This window comes from Pavona decussata, unplaced genomic scaffold (assembly GCF_977016875.1).
Source record: "Pavona decussata unplaced genomic scaffold, jaPavDecu1.1 SCAFFOLD_233, whole genome shotgun sequence".
NCBI classification, from domain to species: Eukaryota; Metazoa; Cnidaria; class Anthozoa; order Scleractinia; family Agariciidae; genus Pavona; species Pavona decussata.
The window spans coordinates 4,731,707-4,745,135 of NW_028145638.1; the positions used below are offsets into that span (position 1 = coordinate 4,731,707).

The 13,429-nt window shown below is 38.3% G+C and overlaps 1 protein-coding gene across 1 annotated transcript; it reads left to right on the forward strand.

Moving 5' to 3' along the window:
- The first annotated feature begins 6,996 nt into the window (after positions 1 to 6,996).
- LOC146458532 (tachykinin-like peptides receptor 86C) lies at positions 6,997 to 12,620 on the forward strand. The gene is made up of 4 exons (XM_085090695.1): positions 6,997 to 7,120; positions 9,458 to 9,728; positions 10,295 to 10,552; positions 11,961 to 12,620. Exons 1-4 carry the CDS (start codon positions 7,005 to 7,007, stop codon positions 12,294 to 12,296), a joined length of 981 nt encoding a protein of 326 aa, XP_084946821.1. The 5' UTR covers positions 6,997 to 7,004; the 3' UTR covers positions 12,297 to 12,620.
- The last annotated feature ends 809 nt before the right edge of the window (positions 12,621 to 13,429 follow it).

Consider the following 13,429-nt stretch of genomic DNA (forward strand, 5'->3'; position numbering starts at 1 on the left):
GAGCGTTGAGCAACATAGTGTTTAAAAAGGAACAAACGGACAGCCCGAAGGAGAAACCCTGGCACTCTGTTCAGTGATCAGTCGCCGTCGAGAATTCACTTCCGGCGTAAGTTGCAGGCGAATGTCGAGGTTAATTCATTGTATATTTAGAGTTGCAAACGTGTTCACTATCTCCTACTGTGTTGTTTCATGTAATTCTTAGTGGAAACTATCAGAAATCAAAGGCAGGCTCCAAAAATACACACACTTACGCTATGTGATCAGTTGGAGAACTTATACAGTCTTTTAATTGAATTTGTTTAGTCGTGGTTAACGCAACCTCCGTATCATCACTAATCCATCCGACCAATAGGAATCATGACATGGCGGGATTAAGGATTGAAAGCTTTGTACAGGGAGCCCGCACATCGAATTAAAACCAAGTTTAAGGACGGTGCCTACTAATAAAGAAGTATTTTTGGGTGGTTTCTGACTATGCAGCGAAGGCAGATCTTAGCAAGGGCTATTGAAATCCAAAAACAAAACTGGGGGGTGACCACACATTTTTTGGTAATAAATAAGTAACAATTTTTCTATAAAAAAAAACAGTAAAATGGAAAGCCATGTATGGCTCCCTTTTTTTTTTTCCAAATTGAAGGTTTATTACCTCTGAAAGATGCATGATTACCCCAAATTTTCTTTTTGTACACCAAGAGCACTTGCTAAGTTCTCTTTTCTCCGCATAGTTTTAAAACGAGAAAAATATCCCTGTATCAGTAGGCACCACCTTTAGGAAACCCAACTATCTCGAGATGCGCAGAACGTATGTGCAGTAACAAAAGTAGGCACTGTTCTTAATCAGCTGACGATTTGCTGCTGATGGGCTCAACAGGGTCTGGTACAGTTGCCGTGGTTCTGCATGAGAGGTCTGGAACCGAGACTTTCTACCCTAGAACTCGCGGTTCCTCTGTTCAGCATTTCCCATTAGCTGAACTTGAATAAGGTATTCAAAATAGAGGCTTTTTTATTAAGGGCATAAAAAACAGTAACAACAACTCGACGTGAAGGCTTCCTGTGGCATTGCGATCGTTATTTTTCGTTCGTCACTCGAGATACGCCGGTATTGCATCTTTTTACTCGCTATTAACTCTTTCTAGAACGTTTTCGCAAGGAGAATTTCTTACTTTCTTTTGTCTCAGTTTTATCGAGAAAATTATGCAAATTAACGGCAAGTTCGAATTCAGCTGTATCCTAATCTGACTTGAAGTTGAAAATTTCTGACTTTGTCTCACTTGCTGACGTTTGCAAGCTAATCATAACCTCACGGTTTGGATTGGTTCCATTTGTTCAGTCCATTTCGTTCCATCTTTCTTTGCTGAAAATACACTAAAACGTCTTGATAAGGGTATTTCAGACAGTGTGCATGCACGTTCTCTGTGCTTGTCAAAACATTAAACTGTCTTCATTTTAAGCCTGACAACACGTCAAAAAAAAAAAGGGGGAAAAAGGAAATTGAAATATTAATTAACATCTGCGAGGCACTATAAATTATAGCTTCTGTTTTCCATGTTAGTTGCTGTTTCGTGAACCTGCCAAGTCAAGATAAGCACAGTCACTGGGTTTCAACTCTAAGGTATTTGAATTCCTATATATTACTTGTTCTTTGTGTTTTAAAAACCGCAGTACATTTACCGGTAGCAAGCACATTATTTTGAACCGTACAACTATTATTATTTACCGCGTATTGGACAGGTATATTTTTACCGGACACTCCGGAGATTTTCTGCATCTCAAAACTTAAACAATTTCTTCCTCTGTGAGTAAGGGTGTGTCAAGAGTTTAACTCCTAGCTTTATGTGACCTTATTTCAGCATTTACTGAACGACAATGATGTTTCATTTTAAAAGCGTACAAAAATCTTTAATTTTCAGCATAGAAAATAAGCTCTAGTGCACACGGTCGGTCTACGTGGGGGGAGTAGTTTGCGAGTTAAGCCCTGGTCAAACGGCGCTCGATAATCGATCATAGTTGACAATAGTCCATGACCTTTAAAACTCACGCACTCGTTTGACCACCAACTATCATGCATTATCATCAACTATCATAAACTTTGAGCGTGTTCAAATTCTTCATGAAGTCGATGATAGTTTTCCCTGTTTGACCACACGCATGATAGTCGCGATAAAAGTCAGCTCTTTTCCGCTCTCTTCTCTCCGTTTGATACACTCCCTGGTTCTTCTCCTCTGCCATCAGCGCTCTCTAGATTCAATTCCCGTTATTTTCTCCAAAAACTGAAGGAAAACGAAGCAACCTGCCGCCCTCTTACGCCGCGAAAAATTCATGCTTTAGCATGGTTTTTTTTTTCATTCCTGAGGTATTGCAGATAGAAGGCTATAATATTGTAGAATTTTACTCTTGACGTTGTATTTCTGCATGAAGGTTGTAAAAGTTATCAAGGTGTTACCCACGTTGTCGAAAAGGCACGAGAGATTTTCAATGTCTACTTTTTTCCAAACTTGTTTACTCGAAAAAACTGATTGTTTGATATTATTTGATTTAACACGTCTCCTTTTGTTTTCGGGTTAGTGCTATTAATTTTCTGCCTGTGGGAAATTACATCTCGATAGAATTTTGGTAAGTATAGGTAGCAGTTGAGGAGAAAGGATGGATGCTTCGTGCGGTAGATAAATATAATGACATATTTGAACCTAAGTGTTGCGAGCAGAGAAACCTCTATGTAAACTGTCTATCCCAGCTCTGAACAACCCGGCCCACGTATTGTTTTAAAGCAAACAGTTGACAATGTGTTAGATGTAAGCATTAATTTTATTTATTGGGAATTGTACACGTAGACAATTACTGAAATTTACTCTAAAATGAAACTGTCTTCACAACTTGTATTGTGTTGATATTTAAGTCTAAAGAGTCCATTTTAATTTTTTTTTTTTGTGTGCTGATTGCTGGGGCACAATGAATTGTTTTCGAACAGGAACATGTATTTATTTCTATCAAGAAACAGCTGACAATAAATTTATCTTTTGAATTAATAAGAAATCATGTATAACATTCATTAGCATATGGTGACCATTTTGGAACTAAACTGAAGTGAACATGAACATTCTGAATTGGAGAGCAGGCGTGGGGTCAGTGTGCGGTGGCACTTTTTGTGAGGCGCGTAGTTTCCGTCCCTTTACGCCTATTTTGTGAAAAATTTATACCGCCTTGACATAACAATTCAATGTTTAAACACTTGTTGAAGTATATAAAGCAGAAGTTAGGAGGAAAACATGAACGAGGAGCTCGAGGATCAGTGGAAGAACAAGAACTATCGACACTTAAAAGAGCCAACATGGTGGAATGTTAGGAAGAAGAAGCCGCGGAGTTAGTGAAAGCGACAAATGAAGCAATAAACCTCGAAGGTGAGCCCAGTAATGCAGAACTAAGGGAGATGCAGGCAGATATTCAAATGAATGCTGCAACTATTCTACGCGAAACCAAATCAATCAGGAGCGAAATGACCGATTTCAAGCGCACAATCCAACATCAAACATGATATAACTGCGTTGAAATCATCTCCGAAGCATATAACAAAGCAGTACAACGAGGCAGAACGTGGACTGGTGGCAGCAAAAAAGAAAATTCAAGAGCAGGAAGAAGAAATTGGTGAATTGTACGATTTTCAAGGCAAACTAGAACAATACACGAGGAAAAACTCACCACAACTACATGGTGTACCATGTTGTGATGAACATTATGTGTCCAAAATCCGTGAAACGTACTCCCGCACACCCGCTGTTTACTCCGATTTGGAAGACGCACGCCCTCTTTGGGAAATGTTTAAAATGGAAATCAGAGCGGCAGACCATTGCTTATAGTAAAAAGAAAGCTAGAGCGACCACCAATAGAGAATTGGAAATTATCAGACAGCTCGAAATTCGACCACTTTAACTCTTCCAACATCGCGCACATCCTAAATGAATATGAAGATCTCAAAATGGAACTCCAATCTATTTACGAGGAGAAGGGAGGGCGGCTATTTTTAGATCGAAATGTCGCTTGGTCGAAAAGGGCGAACGGCCAACAAAGTACTTTTTCAACTTTGAGAAAAGAAACTACAAAAGGAAGACCATCACTGAACTGCGAAAGGAAAGTGAAACAATAACAAACAACGAGACTCAGATCTTAGAAGCTATCGAAAAGTATTATAGCAAATTGTACGCATCAGCAAATAATTTGTAGGAAAATGATGTTGATGAATTCACCGAACATTTAAAAATTCCAAAACTATCAGATGCAGACAGGGATAGAATAGAAGGTCCATTATCTTATGAAGAATGCAAAAAAGCCTTAAACACTTTTTAAAACAACAAAGCTCCAGGAGAAGATGGTTTCACGGTTGAATTTTATATGTTTTTTTTCGATCTGCTAGGACACGACCTTGTCGCTAATTTCAATGCGGCCTACGATGCAAATGAACTCACCATTTCACGACGAAGAGGCGTTATTACTTTAATTGCCAAAGAAGATGGCTCGCTGCTAGAACTTTCAAACTGGAGACCGGTAACACTGCTAAATGTTGATTGCAAGATAGCAACTAAGGCAATAGCAAGGAGAATAGAATCAATATTACCAAATCTAGTGTGCACTGATCAAACCGGTTTTATTAAACTACAAAAATAAATTACAAAAGTGGCTCGTACTCACGGGCTCTTTTACATGTCAGGTTGAGTTCCATCCATCGTCTGTCAAAATCTTTTAAAACATTCAGCCGCAATCCAGTTTCTGTTCCAAAACTAAAAAGTGAAAGTTAAAACATGCGACTAATACGGCCATATTTCAATCCAACATGTTATTTATTTATTTATTTATTTATTTATTCGTTCGTTCGTTCGTTCGTTCGTTCGTTCGTTCGTTCATTCATTCATTTATTTCTTTATTTATGGCATACAAAACCAGAAGCCAAGGGATGAAATGCAAAAGAGTCTAAGACCCCATATTAAAGCAGATCACCAATGGTACTAAGATGAAAATAATGATGCAAATTAAAATGTGGTAGTAATAAATATTAAATATTACAACAATAAAAACACCAAGAGAATGAAATAATCCATTAAAAACTTTTCAACTAAGGCTTTAAAAGAATTTACACTTGTTGCCTCACGAATGAAAAGGAGAAGGGAGTTCTATGTTTCCACAACTCTACCAAAATAAGTATATTTAACAACATTCGTTGTTGCATATCTCATCTTTAGAGTCAACTTATCATTGTCTAACCGAAAAGTGATCAGTTTCCTTATAAAAATCTACATAAGGTCCTACATCAATATCAATTATTCGCGAAGAGCTTTGTGTGAGTGTCAGTATAGCTCCACTCATCTAAAACAAGTGAGACATAATCAGTAGCGTTTTCGCGAAGGGAATTTCTTACTTTCTCTAATTGTCTCAGTTTTACGGAGAAAATTAGGCAAATTAATAGAAAGTTCGAATTCAGCTGAATCCTAATCTGACTTGAAGTTGAAAAATTTTTGGTTATGTCTCACTTGTTTTAGATAAGTGGGGCTATACTGACACTTATGGATCTGGCAATTGGTGTGGGGCCATGTGGTTGAAAATTAAAAATAACTTGTAAACTGAGAGAACGGCCTAACATTTATGCCCGACCATTCAGCTCAAAGTGTTAAGGTTGTTTTGAACAGGCAACAGTTATTTGAATATTATTAGAAGACATTCTAGTGATGACTGTCAATTACTTCAACCAATGTTCTGTGTTGGCAACGTTTATTACAAGCAAATTTGCTTGAAATACCTAATTAAACGCGTATGAACGAATTTTAACAGAAAGATGCCGCACAAAGTGCAATTTCAATTATGCGTCGATCAGCAATGCAAAATCAATAAAACAAAAAGGCTCAAGTGAAGAAGGGCAAAAAAAAAAGAAGGAAACAATGAAATTGAAATGTTAATTAACATCTGCGAGGCACTATGATAAATAGCGTCTGTTTTCCATATTAGTTACTGTTTATGCTGGTACCATTTTGTGAACCTGCCAAGTCAAGATAAGCACACTGGGTTTCAACTCTCAACTCTTTTAAAGAACTTAGTACATTCACTGGTAGCAAGTACATTATTTTGAACCGTACAACAACCATTATTTTTTACCGCGTATTGGACAGGTATATTTTTTCCCGGGCACTCCGCATCTCAAAAATTAAATAATCTCTTCCTCTGTGTTTAAGGGTATGCCAAGAGTTTAACTCCTAGCTTTATGTGACCTTATTTCAGCATTTCCTAAACGATTATGATGTTTCTCTTTAAAAGTGTACGAAATACTTTAATTTTCAGCATAGAAAATAAGCTCTACTGCACACAGTCGGTCTACGTGGGGGGGTAGTTTCCGCGTTAAGCAATGGTCAAACGGCGCTCGATGATCGATGATGGTCCTGTTTGACCACACGTATGATAGGCGATAAAAGTCAGCTCTTTTCCGCTCTCTTCTCTCCGTTTGATACACTCCCTGGTTCTTCCCCTCTGCCATCAGCGCTCTCTAGATTCAATTTCCGGTTGGGTTGGATTGGGCTGGAGAACCTTGTAAGGGAATGCGAGTCCTATTTTTCTTTCACATGTTAAATAAAAGAAAGAAAGAAGAAAAAAAAAAAAAGAAAAAAAAAGAAAGAAAATAGATAAATAAAAAAATCCTTGACAAACGAGTCAGAAAGCCTGTAGCATAACCATCTTAAACGGGTTTTTTTCACAGTAAGCCTAAACAGATTTGCTCCTAGCTCCTTGACTGATTGTGTCATGAACATGAGAGATAGTTTACGACAGGTTTAATTTGGAGGGCACATGATGTAGTATTCTTCCCATTTAAAAAGCAACAACGTTATGTGGTATTAAAATTTTGCAGATGCAAAATATCCTGAGAAAGTTCTTATTATAATTTTATAAGTTGTTTCAATTAGTATTGTTATTATTACTATTGTTTTAAACAGGGAACACAGTCATCAACTGAAGGCCTGTCTTTATACATGGAGTCTGAAAAGGCAAAATTCGCCATAACAGCAGTGGTTTCCGTACTGACAATTTTAAATATCGTCGGGAACACTCTGGTTTGTGCTATCGTACTGAAGAATCGAGACATGAGGTAAGTTGGGGACGTGTGATATACGGTGGTAAATCTGGTTGCTACTTAATATCAAGATTTTTTCTTTCTTTTTTTTTTTTTTTCGTGGAATAAGTTTTCAAGATAACTTGCAAAGTTAGCCAGTTGCTTGATAAATTTGAATTTACATGTAAGTCACTCGCATTCTTTTCTGCGAAAATTTAAAAGGGTTCGACTAGCTCTTTATTTGTTTTGCTTCTTGTGAAAATAACATTTAGCTTGAAAGCGGTAGAACAGTCTTCCTTTTCGCAACGTTTTAGAAATTAACTTGGTTAAATATAGTAATATAGTTATAGGCGAATCCTTGTTTACACTTTTTGCCTCATTAACAGATGCTTATCACTATCTGATAACGGTAATAAAATAAAAACTCTGAATATTGAAAGGGCATAATAGTTTCAGTTTTCTCTGAAAATTTGCGCCCAATACATCGGATGGTTTCGGAGAATTCTCTTCTAAAAACTCAAAATTTAACAGAGAATGTATGGCTCATTAACTGTTTTGCCACCCAGCAATTTCGCAGTTTTTGTTGGCTGAAATTTTATTTATATTTCCTTCAATATTGCTTGCAAAGAGCTGAACATTGCACAAATTGCTCAACTTAATTAGCTCTTTTAACTTTTGCATTTAGTTCATGTATACGACCAGGTCTTCTATGAGTTAAGTCGTATGCTAATGAGGAAAAATGTAAACAATGACGTCAGCAAGGATTCGCCTTTAAGCTGGACAGAACGAAGAAATCGGAATCTTAAGCCTGAAGTCCGAAGTCCGAAGTCCGAAGTCTTAAGTCTGAATTCTGAAGACCGAAGTCTGAAGTCCGAAGTCCGAAGCCTGAAGTCTGAAGTCCGAAGCCTGAAGTCTGAAGTCTGAAGTCTGAAGTCTGAAGTCTGAAGTCTGAAGTCTGAAGTCTGAAGTCTGAAGTCTGAAGTCTGAAGCCTGAAGTCTGAAGCCTGAAGTCTGAAGCCTGAAGTCAAGGCCCGTAGCAGGGGGAGGGGCAGGGGGGGGGGGGGGGGGGGGACTTGATCCCCCAGAATTTTTGGAAGTTAAAAAACAATGTGCCAAAAAATATATAATGAATTAAAATTTATGTCCAATTATCAGTCTTGGATTCTGACGCTGCAAGTGCCTTTTCACAACCTTCAATAATCTGTTTACTTCCTGTCGATTTCCTTCGCTAACAGTTTGCTTTCATATACAACAGCAACAAAGAGGTTGTTTATCTCCTGTTTCACGTTGTTATGTTCTGTTTATAGTTTTAATATTGAAGGCGAAGTCTAATAAAATAAAAAAATGAAAAAAATAAAGTTGTTTTAGCCTTGCTACGGCCCTAAAGTCTGAAGTCTGAAGCCTGGAAGGCCAAAATCTCGAATTTACTATATCCCTAAAAAGAAAGCAATCTCGTAGAATGTAGTTCAGCTCGCGGTTGCCATTGCTGTTGTATAAGGTGCACAGTCAGATTGACAAAATAACATTTCCAAAGTCCGAAGTCTGAAGTTTGAAGTTTTAGGCTTGAAGTTTGAAGTCCGAAGTCTGAAGTCCCTTCTCGGCCCGGTAGAGAATTACTTTTCTTACTGTCCCTTTTATGTTTTTAGCTCATATTGCTGTACCTTTATTGGGTTTGATTACGTTTCGTTCAATTTTGGCGCTATCGTGAAGTTTTGGGGAAATCCAGAAAACCAAGATGGTGGATCCAAGACTGCCGCCATTTGGCAATCATGACGTAATTACCAAGTCATATGACGTCATCAGTTAAAGGAAACATCTTTGGACGTATAACGTATCCTCCAAGTATCACTGTCATAGCTTTAATCAGAGTCTCGGAGTTATGCAGGGGGGCGGATATTCTCCCTGGTACCAGAAGACCAAAAAAGCCCGGTCTAGATAGCGAAACCCTATGGCTAATCGTCATGTTATTTACATGTCCTGTTCTGGATGGTCACATTTTGGTTTCATTTTTTAACCACGGATTTCCCATGTCGTTTCTATCTTTCATTGAAAAGATTGCACGGTGTAGTTTACGGGCTTCTTTCCAAGGAAATCTACAGGATTTTGGCCGAAATTTACCTGTTTTGAAGTCTAAATTTATGCTATTTGCAAGCACAGCAAGAACGTAAAATGTCTAAAAATCATTTAAATCGCACTGTACAGTAAATTTTGATGGCTTTAAATCTGGTTTTCATAAGTTGTATAGGCATAGTTACCTTTATTTTGAATAGAATTGAGAACACTTTTTTTAAAAGAAGAGAAAAAGACGAAATGCTTTATTCCAGCCACTGCTTTATGCTTTAAAATTAAGCTCAATTCACCAATTTTCCACAGAACACCAATCAATTACCTTCTGATGAACCTAGCTGTCGCCGACATGACACTGGCCACGTTTTTTACTCCACGATACATTTTTCTCCACACTTTCACCCACCCAGAGGGGGTGACTGGCACAGTACTCTGCAGGGTAGTGACAGGTAGTAACTTGGCCTGGGCCGCAAGTGCCACCTCAATATTCACTTTGGTTGCCATATCAACTGAACGCTATTTCTCTGTCATGTACCCCCATGGAAACAACAGAAAGCTTACTAACCGTAAGCTCAAGGTACGCTAATACTGTTATCAAAATAACGGACCGCCAGAAAACTCTAGAAATTACAAGACATGCTCCCACATTACAATAATTCTATAATTTTAGTACCTGCATAACACTTACAACAATACTTTATAAGCGTGATGTTCTAGCCACTACCTACTTATTACTTGTACGCACTAAAACAGATCAGACAGACAAGGTAAGCTCACAGTACATGTACATTGTGATCCAGTTACTACGAGCCTCGTTTACCTTAAACTTGGCCACTTTTTTTGTTTTGTTGGCGTTCCAAATTTTCCCGTGTTTGGCTGTACTCACACGCAGTTGCCATGAAAACAAAGTACATACTCCAACGGAGTACACTTTAGGATTAAATGTAATGCTCTCGACCAGTCACAATTGAGTTACTTTATTGATTGCACTATAAATTGCCAAATGTTAACCAGCGTATACACAGAATGTTTAACAACGTACTTTTTAAAAAAAATACATAAAGGCTATAGAATGTGCTCTATAGTTTTAGACCGCATTAAGGTATAGGACATGATTCATTTCACTTGCCATTATCATTCCAGGTTATTATACCTTGTTGTTGGATCTTTGGAGTGGTTATAACTATCCCAGAGTTTATGGTCAGGAGCGTGGACAAAGAGGTGAATTCATGTAGTCTAATGTGGCCCAAAGAATGGATGGGCAAAGCGCAAACCTGGACTTGGTTTTTGGTCTTGGCTCTCCTCCCCGTCACAGTGATGGTTATTCTCTACTCCAGAATCGTTTACAAATTGTGGTGCAATCGTAGAGGGTCTAATGGCAACAACATTGGCCGACAACAGGTTTGAAATGAAAGCAAACTGGTAAAGTCTGTTCAAGTGCCCTATCAAAGTGACGAATAATGGCGTTTTCGTTTCTGAAATATCTTCTCTCGTTCTAGAGAATCAAGTTTTTTGTTTGAAAATGAAGACGTCACGAGTCCTCTCAGTACAGAGATAATTCACAAAATACAGAAAAGAGAGATTTAGAATCGTGTTAACGGCAAACGTGAGATTCGCGTTTTTGTTTTCTTGAAAAAACGAGTACATAGATGAATGCAAAACAATTCAGTAAAAACTACTCAATTTTACTGAGAAACTGAAAACAACGAGCGGCAAATGAAGGATAAAAATGGTCCATGCAGTGGTCAATTTCTGTCGTTTGCCATGAACCTAATTCTAAATCTCTCTAATATCTCGGAAAATATCGGAGTGATGCTGCTCAAACGTGGCCCCAGTAACGTGCCTCAGACAAGGCACAAACTGTGCTGTTGCCATGGCAAAAATTTTGCTACCGGGTCTATTTTTTGCTCGATTGACGTTCTCGTTTTTTTGTCTTAATCAGACATCGTTTACTCCCAATGAGATAGTGAGAAGACGTAGGTCAATATGAGCACTTCGTGTGTTTCAAGTAGGACTGTCTGCCTCTCGTTATCTAGTCGAAAATAAAGATAAAGGGTTTACAGCAGAAAGGGACTTGGGACCGATTCAAAATGGGTGTCCTTTTGTTTCTTACCTGGCGTACATTACTGGTGCCAAGTTTGAGCAGCATCACTCCAACCTTTCCTGAGATATCATTAATTTTGTGATTTATCTTTGTACTTAGACGATTTGAGACATCATCATCTTTTGAACAAAAACATGAATATCTCTGGAACGAGAGAAGATATTCAAAAAAGGAAAACCCTATTCCTGATCTCTTTGCACTTTAATAAAACTGATTTGGTGGTGGTGATTCAAGTAAATTTGCTCTCAGACAAGGCGGAGGGTACGTTGTTTTCCGGCATTGCATTGCGTCATTAACCTTCATTTGACCTAACATTGCTTGATTACGACTACATGCAGCCTAATCAACTAATTTTCATTTTTGAGTTAATTGAAGTGACTGTTTGCTTACCCCACCCCCACTCCTTTATTCCACTCAAAACCCAAAGATTTTTTCACTATGAGGTCGGCATCTTGTGTAGATTGGACAACTCGTTGCGTTCGACGTAGAAAGAACGCACCCCTTATAGAGATTGTATGGGACAATCAACAAATGAATAGATCTTGGGACGCGTGTCGGGGATCCTACGCAGATTTTGCAGGAGCGGATGACATCATCACCAACTTGGCAAAGCAGAGAGAGCCTGGGATCGAGATAATCGAACGCACTCCCTAATCTTTTATTATTACTAGTTTGTAATGATATTGAGCTGTATTTTTTCCACAGGGTGTGTTAAAGGTACGGAAGCGAGTCACCTTAATGGTCATAACTGTCAGTGTCATCTTTGCAGTATTCTTTCTACCTAACACGATTAGCCACATCCTCTCCACTCATATTCCCGGTTACAGCATTCATGGTGTACCACACGCTATTGCTAACACAATGCTCATGCTCAATTCCGCTATCAACCCAATTGTGTACGCTCTGGTGAATCAACGATTCAGGGAGAAGATCAAGGGAATGATCTGCTGCATTTGCCGACCGGCAAATAACAGGATCAGAGATATTCAGAGGATCGAAATTGTTAACAGGGACACAGATCCACCCCAGGAAACAGAATAAAGTTCCAAGCAGAATATGGGAAACATAGACATAGGCATAGACAAAGACGTTGTCAGTACAATAATCTATGGACGGTAACACTGGTCCTTCAGACTTTGCAAGCAAAGTCTACAGGAGCGGATCAGACTTCGCTAACGAAAAGGCGACATATACATGTTTTAGCCTACATTTACATTTTATTTCGGTTATAAGTCTATGTTCACTCGTGACATTTGCCACGCGAAGCAAAATTTGTAAATTTAAACTTCTTTTAACCAATCACCCAAACTACTGGGAACAAGAGGAGAGGAGGGCACGTGACTTTAAAAAGTTTGCACTATATCACGAAGAACAATCGTTTGTTTTGCTGAAAATGCAAACAGGGAGGCTCGAATCATTGAAAACATCAACACAAGACTTGAATAGGGGCAGGCGAGGATAAGTTCGCACGAGAGCCTCCAATCCCCGTAGAGAGCCGCACGTTTGTACTAACCAATGTAACAACATATGGAATGTTTTGTGACACAAATCAAATTAAAACCATTGTAGTGCGACTGACCTTATACTCAATCAGCATTTTCACGCAAAATGGCCGAAAATGTCAATTAGGACAGACATTGCAAGAATTACAGTGTTTGTTTTTGAAGAGAAATAAGAAGTGACATGAAAACTAATTATCCTGGCCATCCTAGCAGAATACTTTTGACGATTGAAGTTGCTTTCTTCCCCATTAGAAGAACCATTCTCCTTCTAAAATATACGGTAACAATGCCCTGATCAATGTTAAATGATTAAGCAAACCATGGATATTATTGAACAAATTATTCTTGCTGTGCTCTTCAAACATGAATGATAATAATTTAATAATTTAGAAATAATAATAATAATAATTAATATTACTTAAAGGAGTGTTGAGCAACATAGTGTTTAAAAATGAACAAACGGACAGTCCGAAGGAGAAACCCTGGCACTCTGTTCAGTGACCAGTCGCCGTCGAGAATGCACTTCCGGCGTAAGTTGCAGGCGAATGTCGAGGTTAATTCATTGTATATTTAGAGTTGCAAACGTCTTCACCATCTCCTACTGTGTTGTTGAATGTAACTCTTAGTGGAAACTATCTGAAATCAAAGGCAAGCTCCAAAAATACAAACACT

What these genes read in the sequence shown, in the direction of transcription:
- LOC146458532 (XM_085090695.1), top strand. Translation starts at nt 7,005, where the DNA reads ATGGAGTCTGAAAAGGCAAAATTCGCCATAACAGCAGTGGTTTCCGTA. An exon ending in CTGAAGAATCGAGACATGAG is followed by an intron (nt 7,121 to 9,457) that starts GTAAGTTGGGGA and finishes AATTTTCCACAG; the next exon opens with AACACCAATCAATTACCTTC. An exon ending in ACAACATTGGCCGACAACAG is followed by an intron (nt 10,553 to 11,960) that starts GTTTGAAATGAA and finishes TTTTTTCCACAG; the next exon opens with GGTGTGTTAAAGGTACGGAA.